Genomic DNA, 18,281 nt, shown 5'->3' on the forward strand with positions numbered 1-18,281 from the left:
GTGCCAAAGGGCAGGGTGGCTCGCCCAGCAGCTACCCATGCCAAGCTGCCAGCGCACCACCACCCAATGGAGGTATTCAGAAAACCAAGTGGGGCTTTTACTCACTTAAGAGGCTAGAGATGGCGGGAGGGGGAGGGTAGAAGAGGATAAAGCGGGGATAAATGGTGATGGAAGGAGACTTGACTTGGGGTGGTGAGCACACAATACAATATGCAGACGATGTACTATAGAATTGTACACCTGAAACCTGTATTATTTTATTAACTAATGTCACCCCAATACATTCAATAAAATAAACAAGTAAAAATAAAAAGAATAAAATCAGCTTTTTGATAAAAAAATAAAATTAAGTTAAACTGAAAGAGAGGCTAGAGTGAGCTAGCTCATTCACCACATGTATTTCAGTAGTAAATACGGAAGAGTTCTGCATCACCCGCTGTCTCTCAGGCCTCTCCACAACCCAGAGGCCCCGCCTTCCTCCTGGTAGTCTCACAGAACTCCACACACCACAGGTCGCTCCCTCTCAGTTCCCAAAACCTGGGCTTGCCTTTCTGGGCAGCACCTCCATGCCTGATCCAATCACAGTATAGGTTCTGTAATCAAATATCCTGGTTCAAATCCTGGCTCTACCACTGATTGGCTGTGTAAACCTTGGATGCATATCTTAATTTCCTTATGCATCAATTTCCTCATCTCTAAAATAAGACTTATGGAATCAAGGGCCATTGTCAAAATCAAATGTAATACTTTGTGTAAGACACATGCCACAGTACGTGACGCATGAGTGCACAAGAAATATCATCGTCATCATCATGGTCCTGGTCACCACCGTCTCGGGTCTTTCCCCATTCAGACCACACCTGCTCTGTCTTCCCCCTCAGTGGGCAAGGACAGTCCCATTGTCCCTGGGTTAGCAGACCATGTGCTGTCTCTGACACTGGTTTGCTAGCCCAAGCTATGCAAAAACCAGAGGGTTTGGACAAATGTCAGAACTGGGAAGGAACACTTTTGTTAAATTTCTTTTTTCAATTGTTGTTCAGTTATAGTTGTCCATTCTTAGTTTGACCTTTTTGGACATTTCAAGCCAGGCAGAGCAGTTTGGATGGGACATACTCATTTACTGCTGGTCTGTCTGGTGGAAGGGTGTGATACACATCGCAGAAAGAGTGGCTTGAAATTGTTAACCACACAAATGATTCCTGAAGTTTTCTGCCTAACAAACCAGGTCACATCTTCCTTCTTCATATCAGGTGGCTTCTAATCTGCTTGAAATGGGAAAGACACTCTGGAATCCAATCTAATATGGGAGGAAAGAACATTTATAAGCAAGTAACGGTGGCATCATGTGTAAACTCCACCATTGGGAGAGATGAGAACAATGTGGATGACAGCTACTGTGTATGGAGTCCCACGCTGTGTCTGCATTACGTTAGTCCATTCCCATATATCAGCACGTAACAGCTCTTCTAGGAAGGTATTATTACCCCAATTTTGCAGATGAAAAAACTAATGCAATGTGGCTCAGGGTCACCCAGTTAGTAAGTGGCAAAGCTACTCTAGCAACTTTTAATTTAGGTTCTCCTTATTCCAAAGCTACTGACCCATACTGGGTGGATGGGAGGCTGGGAGAGGCGGTTGTAAGAGAGTGTGGCTGAGGAGTGAGCCATTTCCCAAGGAAGAAAGGTGAGGGAGCATCACAGAGGAGATGAGGTTGACCCTGTAGAATGAGGAGTTTGCCAGGTCAACAGGAAAGAAAGTGTTTTAGCAAGAGGCCATCTGAGCAAAGGTAAGAAAGCCCACTGTATTTGGGGAACCATGACAGACCGGCAAAATGTGATGGTGAACCAGGGCACATGGGTTGGGGCTGCCATCCCTGTAAGTGGGCTAGTGTGCCCTGGCACCAACAGCGCCACCTCACTTCACCCATGCCCTGTACTATGGACCATGCTGCCCTGCACCACCTGGCACTGCACTCCCATTGGTTCCTGCTCCCCTCGCTTCCCATGCTGCACTGCCTGACACTTAATACTGCCCTTCTGGGACTGATCCCTGGCTTCCTTTCCTGACCATCACTGACCCCTCCAACTGGTCTGCTTCCAGAAGCTCAGGACAACCCACCCTTCCAATCTAGCTTGAGACTGAGGACATTATCCACATGTGTCCTCACACTTTGCCGGTCTGTCGTGGTTCCCAAATACAATGGGCTTTCTTATCTTTGCTCAGATGGCCTCTTGCTAAAAGGCTTTCTTCCCTATTGATCTGGCAAACTCCTCATTCTACAAGGTCAACCTCATCTGTTTCCAGCCCCAGAAATGGGCTTGGATTTCACTTGTAGGCCAGGGATCTTAACCAGGGATCCATGGATGGGATCAAGAACCATTAGAATTCCAGATCACAGATAACGGAGAATAAGCTGATGGTTACCAGATGGGGCAGGGGTTAGGGGCTGGGTGAAAATGGTGAAGAGATTAAGAAGTACAGATGGGTGGTTGCAAAATAGTCATGAGGATATAAAGTACGGCATAGGAAATACAGAAAAAAAATTGTAATAACCATGTATGGGTCCAGGTAGGGTACTAGACACAGCAAGAGTATCACTTTGCCCTGGCTGGCGTAGCTCAGTGGATTGAGTGCGAGCTGGGAACCAAAGTGTCCCAGGTTCGATTCCCAGCCAGGGTACATTCCTGGGTTGCAGGCCATAACCCCCAGCAATCGCACATTGATGTTTCTCTCTCTCTCTCTCTCCCTCTCCCTCCCTCCCTCCCTTCCCTCTCTAAAAATAAATAAATAAAATCTTAAAAAAAAAAGAGTATCACTTTGTAAGTTATATTAATGTCTAACCACTATACTGTACATCTAGAACTCATTAAAATATTGAATGTCACTGTAATTGAAAAATAAAAATTAATAAATGGGAAAAAGAATTCTAGGAAAAGTATCATAACTGAATTGCTAAAGAAAAATTAAGCTTTCATTAGATTCCCAAAAGGCAATATGACTTCTTCAAAAGATTAAAAACCATAGAAATGCTGTACTCTCAATCCCGAAGCCAGTAGCTGCATGTGACTATTTAAATTATCTAAAATTAAATAAAATTTAAAATTCAGTTTTCCAGTCTCACTAACCACATGTCCAGTGCACCTGTGGACACTGGGCGGCACAGATTAGGAAACACTTCCCTGTTTGCAGAAAGTCCTGTGGGATGGTGCTGGCAGAGGTAAGGGGGAGCCGTGGAGGGTGTCAAAGGGGGAACCACGTGACCAGATACGGCTGTGAAAGGCTGGCCTTACAGCACAGGGAGGATGGACTGGGGAAGGGAAAGCCAGGAGACTCTAGGAGGAACTGACCTCTTGCCGTAGTCAGCAAGAATGGAGAAGGGGCTCACAGGGGCAAGAAATATTTCAGAGCAATGGGGGAAGAAGTGAACTAAAATATAGGGGCAGAAAAACATGTCAAAGCCAAATCCAAGCTTTCTAATTTGAACTGTGGAAAACGCCAACACATTCCTTTCTGGCCTCCCTTCATTCACCTGAAACGCCTGGGCGGTGTCCTGGCTCAGGGCCTTCACATTGCTGTTGCCTCTGTCCAGGGTTCTCTTTCTCCAGTTATCCAAATGTCTCCTCCTCTCGCCTCCTCGAGAGATTGCTCAGCCCGGAGTGACTAGAAGAGGAGACAGCGAATGCCGAAATGTCGCAAAGGCAGGTCTGAGGGTGAGGGAGCTCAGTCATTCTGCATGTGTGAATCTGAGTCATCCACAAAACGCTGAGTCATCGCAGATCAGTGACAGTATTCGCTGAAGAAAGGTAGTGTTGAGAAACAGGTTGATGACATCACTCTCACTCCAGGTACCCGGGGCCCTCATGGATCCACCATCTTTTCAAGTCTTCTCTCAGGAGGTATCCTGGTAAACTTATTAATACTGAGTGCTAAAATATTAGTATGTGCAGTTTGGTAGCTGAATCAAGCGCTTTCCATTTTAATGTGGCAAAAGGTCCTCAGCCATAGACTGAATCTCGAATGCTGGGTTTTTATGTGCAAATCTGGGAGAACCCATTTCCATACTGGTCCCCACCACCCCAGCTCACAGGTGCCTGATCTTAGGAGCTGACTGAAGCGATTTTTGAAAGGCATTTAGCAAGGGGTGGACAGGCCAATTCTTTTGTGATGGATTTGCCGTTACTCATAAAATGTGAGTGGATCACACCTCCCGTCCCCTCTCCCCGAGAATGTTGGTAATCACGATGTTACTGTATAATGTGAACATTTCCAAATGGAACTAAACTTGGGTCTATAAATATACATGATTAAGGCTTCAAATATAGCACTGCTTTATTTTCATGGGGGCTATTTCTGCGTGGTGATTGCCTGGCTGATTTGCAATTTCCAAATACAAATGGCCTTTCTCCATAACTAATGGGGAACTTGGCGGGGCGCTGCACACCCAGACCCTCTCTGGGGAGCAGTCTGTTCCACAGCGGCAAGTGCTCCTCCTCTGAACTACAGAAGCAGAGCTGGCAGGCGGCAACAGCGCAACTCCAGATCCTGCTAAGATGAAACAGTGTGTTTGTTTCCCTTCTGATTCTTGTAACACACAGAAATACTTACTCTTGTAATAATAACATGATCACAAGCACACACCCCTATGGTATTCTAAATTAAATGCACTACGGCAGAAATTAGGAATACATGCCCATGGAGATTTTTCTGGCACTGATTTGTAAGTAACTGAAACATGTTTAAATAAGAATGATGTAATTAGTTTCATAACTATGGTGACTGAACCAAACAGGAGGTGCCTGAAGCAAACTCACTCTATGGCTGTTATGAGTAGAAAACAGACTAAAGAGTTTATCATCTCCATGTAATAGGGAGAAAAGTAGATTTATGATGATTTGGAGAAGTTTTCTCCTCTGTGCAACCGGGATTTTAAAGTAGCACCTAAGTCTCAACATCATTGAGAAGATTAGGTGAGAGAAAGCTCGTAAACAAATCACAGTAACTGGCATATACTCGATACTAGTAAACATCTCTGATATTTGTCCAAAAGTCCATCTTTAGTGTCTCTCATTGATTCTGAATCCTTGGCAAACTAGGAAAACAATCCTAGTTTGTGATAGAGTTAAACTGGGAGGCTGAGCCAGCTGATGTATAATAGTAATTTAAAGTGCAAGTCTTGGTAAATATGACACTTTTCAAAAGCTACTGTTATTTAACCTGTTCTGACTTTGCTTAAAAATCAAATGGCTTTCTGATAGAGTGTCATCATTAAGTGCAAACACTGAACTTAATGGTGACACTGAAACCTTTTTTCTCTTAAGCCTGGGAAAAAATGCTCAATATGACCGCCTCTACTCCACATTGTACTGGAGGTTCTCAATGGGGCAATACAGCAGAAAAGGGAAATAAAAGACGTACAGACTACAGAGGAAGTAAACACGTAAAGATTAAAGAGGGAGAAATAAAATTAGCGTCATTCACAATGACAGAATTATGTATGTAGAAAATCCACAAGAATCGACAAACTATTAAATGACTTCAACAAGATTGCTGCATACCATGTCATCCTACAAAACTCTACTGCATTTCTCTATACCAGTAACAACTAATTACAAAATGCATTAAAAAGTACCATTTATGACAGCATAAAAAGATCAAATACCTAGGAATAAATTTAACAAAGATGGCCAAGATTTTATATAGAAAACTACACATTAATGAAATTTTAAAAAATTTAAGTAAATGAAAAGAGATATATCTAGATTGTAAAGAACAATTTTTATCAAATTGATCTATAGAGTTAATACAATTCAAATAAAAATCCCATCACATTAAAAAAATGTTTTTTGTAGAATTGACAAGATGATTCTAAAATTTATACAAAGACTAAGAATGACTAATATCTTGAAGAATAATACAGCTAAAAGATACATACAACCAGATATCAAGGTTTAGTATAAAGCTGTAATAATTAAAACAGTGGAATGTTGGCACAAGAATAGGAAAACATACCAAGGAAATAATTCCAGAAATACATCCCACGCAAACACGGTCACTCGATTTGACAAAGATGACACTACGGGGCAGTGAGGGAAAGATCGGCTTCTCATCAAGAGTGCTCAGTTACTCTTGATCCCTGCCCCGCATTATACAGAGAAATCTATTTGAGGAGACACAAAACAAGTACATACTCTATGATTCCATCTACATAAAGCTCAGAAGCAGGAACAATTGATCGGGGGGAAAAAGCGGGGTGTTTCTTTGGGCAGGGAATGACCCACGGTGGCCCAAAAGAGAATTCCTGGGGAGCTGGCAATGTTCTGTTCTTGATTTGGGTGGTGATTGCATGGTTGTATTCACTTCCTGAAAATATATCGAGTTGTTCACCTCTGACATGTGTACTTCTCTGTGTGTTTAAAATACTTTACCAAAAAATTAACTAATGAAAAAAAGTGGTCACACATGGTTTGCATGGGAACCAAAAGTATATATTTCACACACAAAAATAATTTCTTCTAGTGCTGTTTTGTCCTAAAAACAAATGTAAACATTTCATACAATATATTATGAAATGTATCCCTTAGGATCCCAGCATGCCGGGTTCTCCATGCAGTTCTCCTAGAACTGCATTTCTGCGGAGACACATTCTTTACTTGCTCAGATGAGCCTGCCTTTTATTTAATGCATCCAACTACATCAATAGGTGCATTGGTAGCCTCTAAAAATCTTACCACACTTGATTAGTTTGAGTGTTTTTTTAAAGTAGACTTACACTCCTGAGAACTTCAATTCACTTGGACGTTCATTTTAGCTCTCAAATGTGCTAAGGCTGGCTTTGTGATAAGTAGAGCGAAACTGGGAGGCTGAGCCAGTGGATGTATAATGGTGAAGAGCAAGTCTTAGTAAATCTTATCTTCCCCTCATTATATATTACACTGTCTAAGAGCTATATAACCTGTTCTGACTTTAGGATAATTAACTAGCATTTTGGAGACATAGACTAAGTACTATTACTAGGATTCCCCTTCCATTACGTCTGTCCTTTCCCAAGCCAAAACAAGCATTAATTTGACTTTCACACGAGTATAAACATTGTAAATACTGAAGCATAAGCAGTCTATAGACCTATTTCCTATTCTGATTCTCGCAAGGCAGTCTCTTCTCTGGTGTTCTAACCTTGGGAGGAATTTTTTCTGAGCTTATGTGTGGACTTAAGTGTTGGTCTTTCTACTTTGATTTGTCTCAAGTAAGTTTAAAGAACAGCATGGTAAGGGATTTGCCCGGAAGGCAGATGGTGGGTCTGGTCCTGGTTTAGCTGACTGTGGTGTTGGAGGCAAATCACCTAAAGCCTCAGTGCTCTCATCTGTGAGTCAGCCGGGCATTTCCGGCACTGTTTTCTGTCACACAGTAGTGCTCGGTTGCCTATGAACGTACAAGAATGACATAGTTTCAAACACATCCTCCAACTTGTCCTTGTATTTAACTCAATCCACTCCTGTGAAGAGTAGTCAACCAGCAACATTAAAATGCTAGTTAACCAGGTCTACTCCTGTTCCACTACTATTCTTGGGGCAGCCTGGGAATCGAAGGAACCAGCACTGGAAGGGACTACTAGAAGCAAAGGGGCAATGAAAATACAGTGACACAAGAAGCACATTTGTAAACAACAGAACAAAAAACCAGGACTTCCTGCCCTCAAAATGAACTAATGAACTAAAGAAGAAAAAGATAATATTTTACATGATGACTTCCTATCTCGAACTCCTGACTTTTTGAAAAATGTCAATAAAATCAATTTCCCAAAAGAGCTATTTATGTATTACACTGTGCATCTCCCAAGCAGAAGCAGCTACCAGTCAGATTCCTGCACTCAGATTTACTGCAAGAAGAGGTACGTTGGGTGAATGTGCAGTGTAAGTCAGCGATGGGGAAGAAGGGGGTCGTGGAGACCGCCATCTCTGGGGAGCAACCGAGAGAGAGAGTCAACACGTCTGATGCACGGCAACTTTGGGGGTCCTCTATCTTAAATATTCTTGTGAAGGGAAATTTCTTTTTTTTTTTATATTTGCCTTAATTTCCTTCTATTATTTCTGGCCCATGACTATTGGTCATTCCTTTCCCTTTTTGAAATACACACTTTTTAAAGGAAACAGACACTTAAACTTTCTAAAGAAACAAATGTTTAAAGAACTGAGAACATAAGACACCCTGGAAATATAAACTGTTTTTCTACCACACAGTAAGAAATGAGGAAAGCCTAATGTGAAATGCGGAAGTCTGAGAAAAAGTAAACGAGAGAATGCTCAGCGACCCTGTTGTCGGGATCTCCAGTGAAGAAATGTCACAGCTCGTTGATCAGACTTTTTATTCATTTGCATTTTCAGGATGTTTCTATTAACACCAGGTGACACTGACCAAATTATACTACAACGTGGAATTCTGTACAGATAACCTCACCTCTAGTTTCCTCTGAAGCTGTGTTGCTGCAGCCTCTGGTCATTTATAGGGAAAAATGTATTACAGTCTTTTTTTTTTTGTAGGGGAAGAAAAACTTTCTAAAGTTCTGTGGCTGAGGGCTGTGAATAAAACGGACAAAAGGCTGATTAACAGGAGAAAAAGCATATATACTTGTAAACCACTGAACTAAAAACAAGAAGAAAAAAATCCCAAAGTGGTCAAGTTTATAAAAGCAACTTTAATTGATATTTTAACCTTTCCTTCCACAGGGGCCACACAGAAAGAGACAGAAAGTCAAAAGCAGCAGTCAGGCTTGGAAGCTGACACAACACATTAACACAAGGCGGTAAATGGGGAAGTGAACAGGTAAGAAAACAGGGTTGGGCTTTTAGGGGTGGCAAACTGTGGACAAGTAAAATACACAGAGAAACTGATAGAAAGCCAGGGCTATTTTAGTCAAAGCCTGTTTACATGGTCTCATCTTAGTATCGCCTGTTTCCAGGAGACGGAACCACCTTACAGAGGGACGGCTCCAAGGAAAGGAGAGGAGCCACCTTATGGAGGGACATTCATGTCGTGCTGTTGGGCAGAAAGAAGCAGGACGGAGATCTTCCTGCACCTACTCTTCTCAGTTGGCTTCAGCGCAAAACGATCTTTATGCTAAAGTGGCATGTCATTATTTTCTAAGAAGCAATCGAAGTTCAGCTGCTCCTGTAAAAAACAGTGGTTTCCAACCTGTGTTCTGTGGAGCTAGTTCCCTAAGGTGTCTTTATTTTTTTTAAAAAAGTTCTATGGGCAAGTCAGTTTGAGAAATGCTCAGTTAAATAGTTAAACATGATTTTTGTCTAGCAGAAATCCCAGGACTTTTAATTAGCTAACAATACCTAGTGATTTAACAGAAGGGGAGTAATCACTTGTTTCCCATGCTTACTCGACCATGGAGAAGGTTTTGAAGAGTGTGTTTCAAGATTAGTGTTTCCTATGAAATATATCAAGAAATAATGGGATCAGCATGTTTGCATCTAAGTGCAAAAGTTTAAGGAGCCACGGCAATAAGTAGAAGCCGAAAGGGAGAGAGCTAATTTAACAACACTCACCAGTGTTGGTCAGAAGTGACCCCATTGTGCTCTGCATCATGCTCCCGCTCCCGGGGACGGAGCTCTAGTGTGTTCTGAGGAAGAAAAATGAAAGCACCCAGAGTGTCTGGATCCCACTGAATTAAAGCTCTTTCTTAGGCACTAAAGAGCACCGATGGATGAAGGAAATATGGTCTCCTGTTCATTTCCATCCTTGGCTCAGTACAGCTCCAGTGGTATTATTCTTAAACATCTATTAACATGATTGCCTCATAATTATACAAAGGCTAACTGCCAAGTATTTTTCTCAGGAAGCAAGGCACTGCTTGTCTTTAATTGCTCTTCTGGCATGTGAAAAAGGGTCAGCATTTTTTTGAAAATCTTTTTTCATTTTAATTGAAAAAAAATCTCTAAAAATACCATTTGAGTGGCTTCAAGATAAACAGGGAAAAGCGCATTCAAGGCCCAAAACTGAGTAACTACAACAATATAGGGGATTTGGGGCAGGAGAGTACAGGACTCAAAACTGACAGAAGTTATCAGTCTTCAGAACTGACAGTTCTCAGTGCCCAGATTTTCACTGCGGCAGAGACCATCCTCACTGTCATGACGGACGGAGTCAGAGGTTCCCAATCAGCAGACCTGATTCTTGATCCTGAAAGGTCAATCGCCACCACCCGTCCCCTTCTTCATCATCCTCCATGCTCCCCAGATAGGGGGCACAGCTAGCACCCATGTCAGAGGATGGGTTGGCAAAATCCTACATTGTTGCAAGATTTGGGGAAAAGTAGAGACACAGCAACTAATATTTACTGAGTACCTACTTGGCCAGATATTTTCATACAAATTACCTCATGAAAAAACAAACAAATCTTTTCATTATTTTGTACATAAAGAAAACTAGGGCTTAGGTTATAAAACCAGTCCAAGGTCAGTCCAAATGCTGATGAGTAAATTAGGTTAAAATTTGAGCCAGGTCTGAGTGAGTCCAAGGTCAACTTTACAGTATGCTGTCTCCTAACTATAAACAACTTTATTTTCTATGGTAGTATAAACAGCCCATTTCTCCCAGGATCCAGCAAAGCATCTCAACTTTTATCATCACACCAACTTCTATCAGAGACCGGATGTTTAGATCTTCTCATTCATTCGCCCAAATCAATGGAGCTATTTATTTTCCACTGCTGGTAATAAACTTTCTTAACTCAGCATTTTGGTGAAAAAAGTCTAAATACTTGAATTGCTTCATTTCACACTCTTTCTTTTTGCATGAATCTTTTTGGCTTGCTTTTAAAAATAGATTCCGAATCACTGCATATTCGGATACGAAAAGCAGGAGGGAGAGCAATGGGAACACTAATGTGAAATGGTCACATGGCTAGAGTATTTGTATCTGTTCTAACCCTAAATAAAATAGAAAACTCTCGAATTTATGAAACAATCACTCTTGTGTGCTTGTGACTGAAAAAAATAAATAAAATAGTCCCCTGGGACTGTAGGCTTGGGTGCTCTCCCACTCTTCCACACTTGTCACCCTGGCTACGTCTGTCTGATTCTGTTTCCTCATTATTTAAAATGAGTTGCTCTCTTAAGTTCCTTAAAAAAAAAATCTATAGTTAACTGCAACCCATTGGCCTTTCCAGTGATTAAACAATTTAAAATAATTCAATTACTACCACCTAATCCTTTTTAACATTTCTTTGACAAAGGCAAAGGACTCAACTATCTTCCAATTAAAAAATTTTTGGAGTCTGACAGGAAATCAAGCAGCAAAGAAAAAGGTATGTGACCCAGAAAACGGTTTACTCAATGAGACAGCAGCATCAAAGTTTGCTTATTTTGGTTGCAGGTATCATGATTCATGCCCTCGAAAGGACAGAGAGGAAAAAACCACCTTTCCTAGGAAAGACTAATACAGTAAAGCTTCTTTCCCTTTTGCTTAGTCTGATACTCCATTTTCACAAATGAAAATAATTCTGTGAGTGCTAGCTCATGTAGACGCCCACAACACCTGCCTTCAAATTCTTATCAGAGAAATTACATAACAGACTATCGGGCTCAATCCCTACTGGGACAACAAGCAGACCTAGGTTTCTGAGTACAGTTTCCTTAGCATTTCACTCCCCTCATTATCCCATCACTTTGATTTTCCTTCCTTACCCAACAATTACACTTGGGTTCTGACGCAGCAAGACATACTGTAAGGTGAGTGAATCATGTCCACCACAGCCTGGCTGGGTTGAGTAAACACTAGTCACTTAAAAATACTGTATCATTGACTTGGCTTTCTGGGTTTAGTTTCCTAATAAATTGATCATTCCTTCAAAATGTCAGGATCAGAAGTATTTCAGTAGCAGTGTGCAGTTCTTTTTTATTTCATCAAAGGTTCTTTGGACCTGGTGAAGCCCATAGGTACATGTGCTAGAGGAGATTCTTTGGGGAAATGCTTCTCTTGCTGCTCCAGCAGATGGTAGAATGGGGGAGAGGGAACTGGAGGCAATTCCTCCTTCCCCGTATGTACAAATTCACCTCTTTCTCTGACTGCCACGTGCAGGGGCCTTACAAGCAGAAGTCTTTGTCAGAAAACATTAGTCACACTCAGTTAATTCTACCACCATTCATGTGAGGCGAGCACAGTAATCTCAGTACAGTGCTTCTCAAACTACACCGTGCTTATCGGAATCACCTGGGGACTTCACAGAAATGCAGATTCAAATTCAATAGGTCTGGGGTAGAACCCAAATGCCTGCATTTCTAACAAGCTTCAGTGGACAATGATGCTGTTGATTTGCAAACCACACTTGAGTATCAAGATCCTAGTATCTCCTTGTGGCTGGTTATCTATGAAGAGAACTAAACGGGGCAGAAAACTCAGAACCTCTGCCGGTACTGCAGAATCCTACCTTGCACACAGGAGCCAAGTTCACTGCCTCTCATTGCCTACACTCTGGATCTTTCTTCCTGTCCAGATGGATTTGCCAGCTTCTGCTTGCTGAGCTGAATGACAAATCCTGGCTCAGACTCACCAACCTTACCTGATGCCACTGTGCCTGCAACTCAAACGTTCTAGGCTTCTGCTGAAGTACAGATTCCTGGGCCCTGACCCTGAGATTCTGATTCATTAGCTCTGGAGTGACCCCAAGAAGAGACACCCTAGGTGATTCTGACAGATTATGACATTTTGGGGAAGGAAATACATGTAATCTCTTTGATGGATTTGAAAATCTATATCTTATGGCTGTTAATGCCTTTATATCAAGAAAGAAAGGTTAAAAAAAAGACAACTTGAGCATCTGGTACTATGAGAGAAGAAACCGTTTCCTCCCCAGTTTCAACACTTGCTTAGGGGCACTTATTTCCAGTATGTTCTATCTGTTTCCTTGTTGAAGTTCACTAAAAATGTAATGTATGCCTTACATATTCTATAAAAAGTTATTTTAATGTAGGTATGATGACAGATACACTCAGTTAATGAGAAAAATATCAAAGGAACGATTATTTTACCTTCCAAAGGAACAAATGAAATTGGTGTTGTTCATATACATATACTTTTTACAAACATATCCAAGAAGGGCACTGATCAATTAACAAAAATAAGGAATGAACATTAATTATTAGCTTCAAAATGGCAAAAGCAAATATAAAATACAAAAAGTAACTTTACTTTGACTTTGCAAATGAAATGTTTCCCTCAAAAAGGCTAGCAATTGGCTATTTGGTCTCCTCTGGGGCAGGTGTGGCATCTGCACAGCCTTTAGCCTCTGCTGGCACAGCCTCAGGTCCCGCCCCAGCAGCAGGGGCCTCAGATGCAGCACAGGTGATGTCAGGACTGGAACCAGCTCCTGTCTGATCGGCGGTGGTGTCAGGCTGACTGGGGGTGGTGTCAGGCGGAGAGGCGAATGTTTCTGGACCAGAGCTGGCATCTGTTGGACTGGGTACGTCAGCTTGCGCAGGCATGCCCTCTTCTTCCGTTTCCAATTCTATCTCCTGACTCTGAACTTCTTCACCTTCTTCTACCATAGCAGGTGGTAGCTGTAATAAAGTCTAATAAAAAAAAGAAAATATCTATGAACTAATTCAAGTGAAAAAACACTGGCCTATGAGGTTAAGCTCTCACATATCTTCTAATAAATACTAGTAAATGTTTACTCTAGTCTTCTCGACAACACTGCTGGCCATTTTGTATCACAGACGAAACAGCTGACGACAAAGGCCTAGATTTTGCTGACTCCAAGAATATGCCAACCCAGGTATCACAAATAATGATCAAAATATATGCCATATCTTTAGAGAGGAAAATAATAAAAAAAAAGCTATTCGATTTTTTAGCAAAGGCATTTGCTGTCACACCTGGAAAAACAGTGGCTGACTAGGAGTGATTGGGACACCCACTCAAGAAGAGCCAACTTTAGTCAGGGAGCCCTGTGAGGGGTGGGGAGAAACCAAGCTGTGGGACAAAGCCCTGGGAAGGAGGGAGCAGGAGGGTACAAGCCTTCAGTCCCCTCGAGCACCGGAGCAGCTCTAGATTTCTACATGCTAAGCCTGGAGCCTGGAAAAGGTGGGAGAGGGACCAGTGAAAAATGAGAGGGATTACCAAGGAGCATGAGAAAACTTTGGGGGATAATATGTCCATTATCTTGATTGTGAAGATGGTTTCATAGGTCGGTTTGTGTGTCTGTCTGTCTGGCTGTCTATTTATCATCATCTCTCTATGTCAGAACATATCAAATTATATACTTTAAATATGTAGAATTTATTTTATGCCAAATCACATCTACATAAAAATGTTTGGAAAGCATGGATGTTGCATGAATAATGACAGCCCACTTTGATCTGGTTGGTCTTCTGCAAGGAATCAAGTACTTAAAGATTCACTCCGAAGTGAAGGGGCACGGCGTCAACACACTGCGGAAAGGTGGAACAGGGACAAACAGGTACCAGAACTGGTGGGGTGATCACACCGTGAGGTGTAAAAATGCCAAGTCACTATACTGTGCACCTGAAATTAGTATAACTAATATAATATTGTACACCAACTATACTTAAGTTTAAAAAAAAGGTTTATCCTGAAACAAAAAAGATTCTTCTAGAAAAACAAGAGTCAGTTCTGAGACAACTCACCTGATGGTAATGATGTGTGGTCTGTATCAAATGCATGTACATGTTGTACACAAAGTTCGCCATTTGGGGCATATTCTTTATTATCTGTACTTCGTGAGATGGTCTTTCCCCGTTCTAGAAGAAGGCAAACAGAAAGTTAAATATAAAGTGAAAAACACTAGAAAATAACATTCCATTAAAAGGCCATGTCTCCCTTTTATGTATAAACACTATTAGGGTTTAGAGGACATAAAGATGTAAGTGTGAGATTCCAATAAAATATGAAAAAGAATGATTCAATTTAAATTTAGAAAATATAGAGACTGGGGGGAACTAAGAGTCATTAGCTTTTAATACAATTTCAGGCTGGTGAATAGAATATGAGCTTTGGTCTACTAACTAATGCAGAAGAAAGAGATGTGCAATCAAATGAAGAGAGAGAAAAATCAATATGGTTAAAGTAAAGGTCTCTAATACTACATATGCTCCAAAGGCAATTCTCAAGATTATTTAGAAAGAAAATATTAAAACTAGTCTTCCTATTTATGTTTTTCTAAAAAAATAAGCTGACGTTTACAGTAAGAAGCTAACAGTATCTAGACTGTCAGTCATGAAGGTGAAGATTCAAAAGGAATTTTTACTAATAAACTACATAGTCAAAAACACTGGCAAAGAGTAGTCTAAAGTGTGAGCTTGGTGGTGTTCACCGGAACCACCTGGGGGAGCATGTTCGCTCACAGAGGCCTGGGCTCCAGCCCCCAGAGGTTCAGATTCAGTAAGTCTGAGACAGAAGGAGGTGATTCTAACAGGGCGGCTTCTGACAGCAATCTGAGAAACAGCGTTCTATCATTGTGGGTAAAGCAAATGAAGAAAATGCAAAATTTGCACTTCTTCCTAAACCATGCTAAATAAAGATGAACAACTTTGCTATTTACACTCAATTATAAAATGTTTACGAAGTCCCACCATTTATTACTTTCTCTAATTCTCCATTTTTGCATATGTAAGTTGGGTTAATAAGGAAACAGCCCCACTGAACAGGGCTGTTACTGAGATGAAACGAGATCATGTTTATAAAGAACTAATTGCTTGATAATGTCGTGAGTACTCAATAAATGCTAGCATACATTATTTTTACATAGAAAATCTAATTAAGTTCCTTAATGCAAGCAGCACTCGTAGCTAGTGATTGGTGAACTTTTTGATAATGTTCCTAGTTAATGGGGTCATCTATGCAATGGATAAAGAAGTTTTACCTTTCTAGTGGTTGGGAAAGGTTCTGTTGGAATTATATGCAAATGAAGTGGGCGGGCCGTGAGCTGGCTGAAAGCTGGAGTTAGTTCAAAACAGTTTTGGAAAAGGGATACTCTGGCGAAGATATAAAGTCCAAGTCTTGCTCTAGACATGGCCACCACTAAGCGACGAACATCCCTTTGGAAAATAAACAAAATTAATTACCATATCAAGATTAGTAATGTTACTTATGCAGTTTTTTCTTACATATTTCATGAACTATTCCTGTTAAGCTGTGTCAATAAAAAGCTAAATTTTTAAAAAACTTAACAGAGCAAACATTAAGTTAATCAATGTTATGTGACCAGTGAACTGAGTACGAGGTTAATGCTTTATTACTAGTCTCTACAGTGGTTATTTTTTGGGGGGAGGGCATGGTGGGGAATCATAAAATAACCAATGCATGATTAAAAAGATCTCAGTAACCATATTCGTATTATGGTTCAGTTCTGAGACACCACTATTAAATCAATCTGAACCAACCCTTCCTCTTTCCTGCCAAATTCTGACTTTTCAAAATCAAATTTTACTTCCCAGATAATTCTCAGCACATTGTTTTATACTTATTGTAATAATAATTACAAATATAAACACATAGTATGATGATATGATACAACATAACATAATACCATGCCTTACTCATGTATTTACTCCAGTACCTAGGCTCAATACCTGGACTACAGTAAGTATTCAATGTTCACATAAAAAGTAATAAAAGTGGCTAAATTGAATGATACAACTATACATGTGACTAGTAAATTATGCCAGTTTTCTTTATCTTTTAAAGGAAATATATGTTTTTAAAACTTTATTTGAATCAAGTAAATTTATAAAAGGAGGGCTATTATTAAGTCTAACTTCATGCTACTATTACTATGTGTTTTTAGTAAGAAAAACACATTTTGGTTTCAAATACAGAAAAGAGTCCGTTTTCCTGAGATGCTCTTAGGAGGCTATTTGAATTTGTGAGTATTCTACAAAAAAGACAACTTGTGAATGTAAATATTAGACTGCTATAGAAATCAAACATTACAAAGATCACATAATAACCAGGGATACCTACCTCCCACCCCCTTACAAAACTACAAGGGGTTCATTCAGGTAGAAGAAAACATATCCCTTTGCAGTGGCATTTTGAGGAATTTCTACATTTGTGAAAGAAATATTATCTTCTGGGTTACTGCAAACCCAATTGTTTTTTATTTTCCCTACACTTCCTTAGGCCTCCAAGAGGCCAAGCTACAGGTGGGTGGCTCCCACACTGGTAACTAGGTGCACAAGGCCAGAAATACCTGGCATTTGGACTTCTCACAAAACACTATGAAGGAAAGTATAGTTAAAACAATGCTGTCAGGGAAAAAAGGATGGTAGTGGTAGAAGCAGGATGCAAACTGTTGTTTCCATGGTAACAACTGTGGCAACGTTCAGTTCTCCCCTTCCTGTGGAGAAGGCTCTGCACCTCTGGGCAGAGCACAGACTCAGTGCTGTTGCAGCGATACTGAACTGACCCGACTGCACATGAGGACAGTCAGACTACAGTTTTCTACAGATTCAAATGCAGGTATCTTTTAGGGATATGCTTAATGTCTCCCTATGTGGACTCTAAGCTTCACGAGGGCAGAGATTATAAATATTACAATTACTTCTATAAGCACATTACCAAATAATAGATCAATTTCGAAGTGTTTGTTAAATGAATGACCAAACACTGTGAACATGACAATTTACCAGGCAAAAAAATAAATGAGTAGACAGGGTTCCTTGGAAATGTATCTTGAACTCAGGGCAGTGAGAATTACCCTCTTTTTTCATAGTCCCTAGAACACGACCGGACAAAAACAGCATTGGTCAACAAGCCAGCATTCTGATAGAATCCCTTACAAAGACACAACACAAAAAAGTTAGTTTCACTGCTTTGCAAGGAGCAAGTCCCAGGCATTTCTGTTGGTACTTGGGCTACTCAAATCAGGTGCGGGCAAGAACAATGAATGTTAGAAAAGAGAGTAGAAATGTTCATTACTCTGCTTCTAAAGAGTGCACAGAATCCTAAGCCAGGTCTCTGGAACTAAAAGCTGAATAGCTTGGCTCCTGCACAATCACCTGAGCTTACCCTGGATGAAAAAGATGTGAGCAAAACAAATATGACAGGCACTGGAAAACTAAAAGAGTTAGTTACCTATGACCTAGGTAACCAGACCCAAGGGAATGAAAACCATGTCTATACAAAAACTCATACATGAACGTTTACAGCAGTATTATTCATAATAGTCACAAAGTTAAAAAAAACAAACAAAACCAGATATCCAACAACTGATAAATGCAAAATAAAATGTGATATATCCACACAATGGAATATTA

General features: G+C 40.6%; 1 protein-coding gene and 1 long non-coding RNA gene across 3 annotated transcripts in view; one reads left to right on the forward strand and one right to left on the reverse strand.

Moving 5' to 3' along the window:
- The first annotated feature begins 8,486 nt into the window (after positions 1-8,486).
- On the forward strand, positions 8,487-9,097 carry LOC118501803. The gene is made up of 2 exons (XR_004904458.1): positions 8,487-8,820; positions 8,957-9,097. It is a non-coding gene; the product is annotated as an uncharacterized LOC118501803 (long non-coding RNA).
- A 140-nt stretch (positions 9,098-9,237) lies between these two features.
- Positions 9,238-18,281, reverse strand: part of AQR (aquarius intron-binding spliceosomal factor) — a 93,350-nt gene continuing 84,306 nt past the window's right edge. For both annotated transcript variants that reach the window (XM_028505698.2, XM_036031441.1), the window contains 3 exons: positions 15,887-16,061; positions 14,652-14,765; positions 9,238-13,574 (listed from right to left, as the gene is read on the reverse strand). In XM_028505698.2, coding sequence (XP_028361499.1) covers positions 13,242-13,574; positions 14,652-14,765; positions 15,887-16,061 — 622 coding nt within the window. In that variant the 3' untranslated portion in view covers positions 9,238-13,241. The remainder of the gene's footprint in view (positions 13,575-14,651; positions 14,766-15,886; positions 16,062-18,281) is intronic.

Source organism: Phyllostomus discolor, chromosome 1 (assembly GCF_004126475.2).
Source record: "Phyllostomus discolor isolate MPI-MPIP mPhyDis1 chromosome 1, mPhyDis1.pri.v3, whole genome shotgun sequence".
NCBI lineage: Eukaryota > Metazoa > Chordata > Mammalia > Chiroptera > Phyllostomidae > Phyllostomus > Phyllostomus discolor.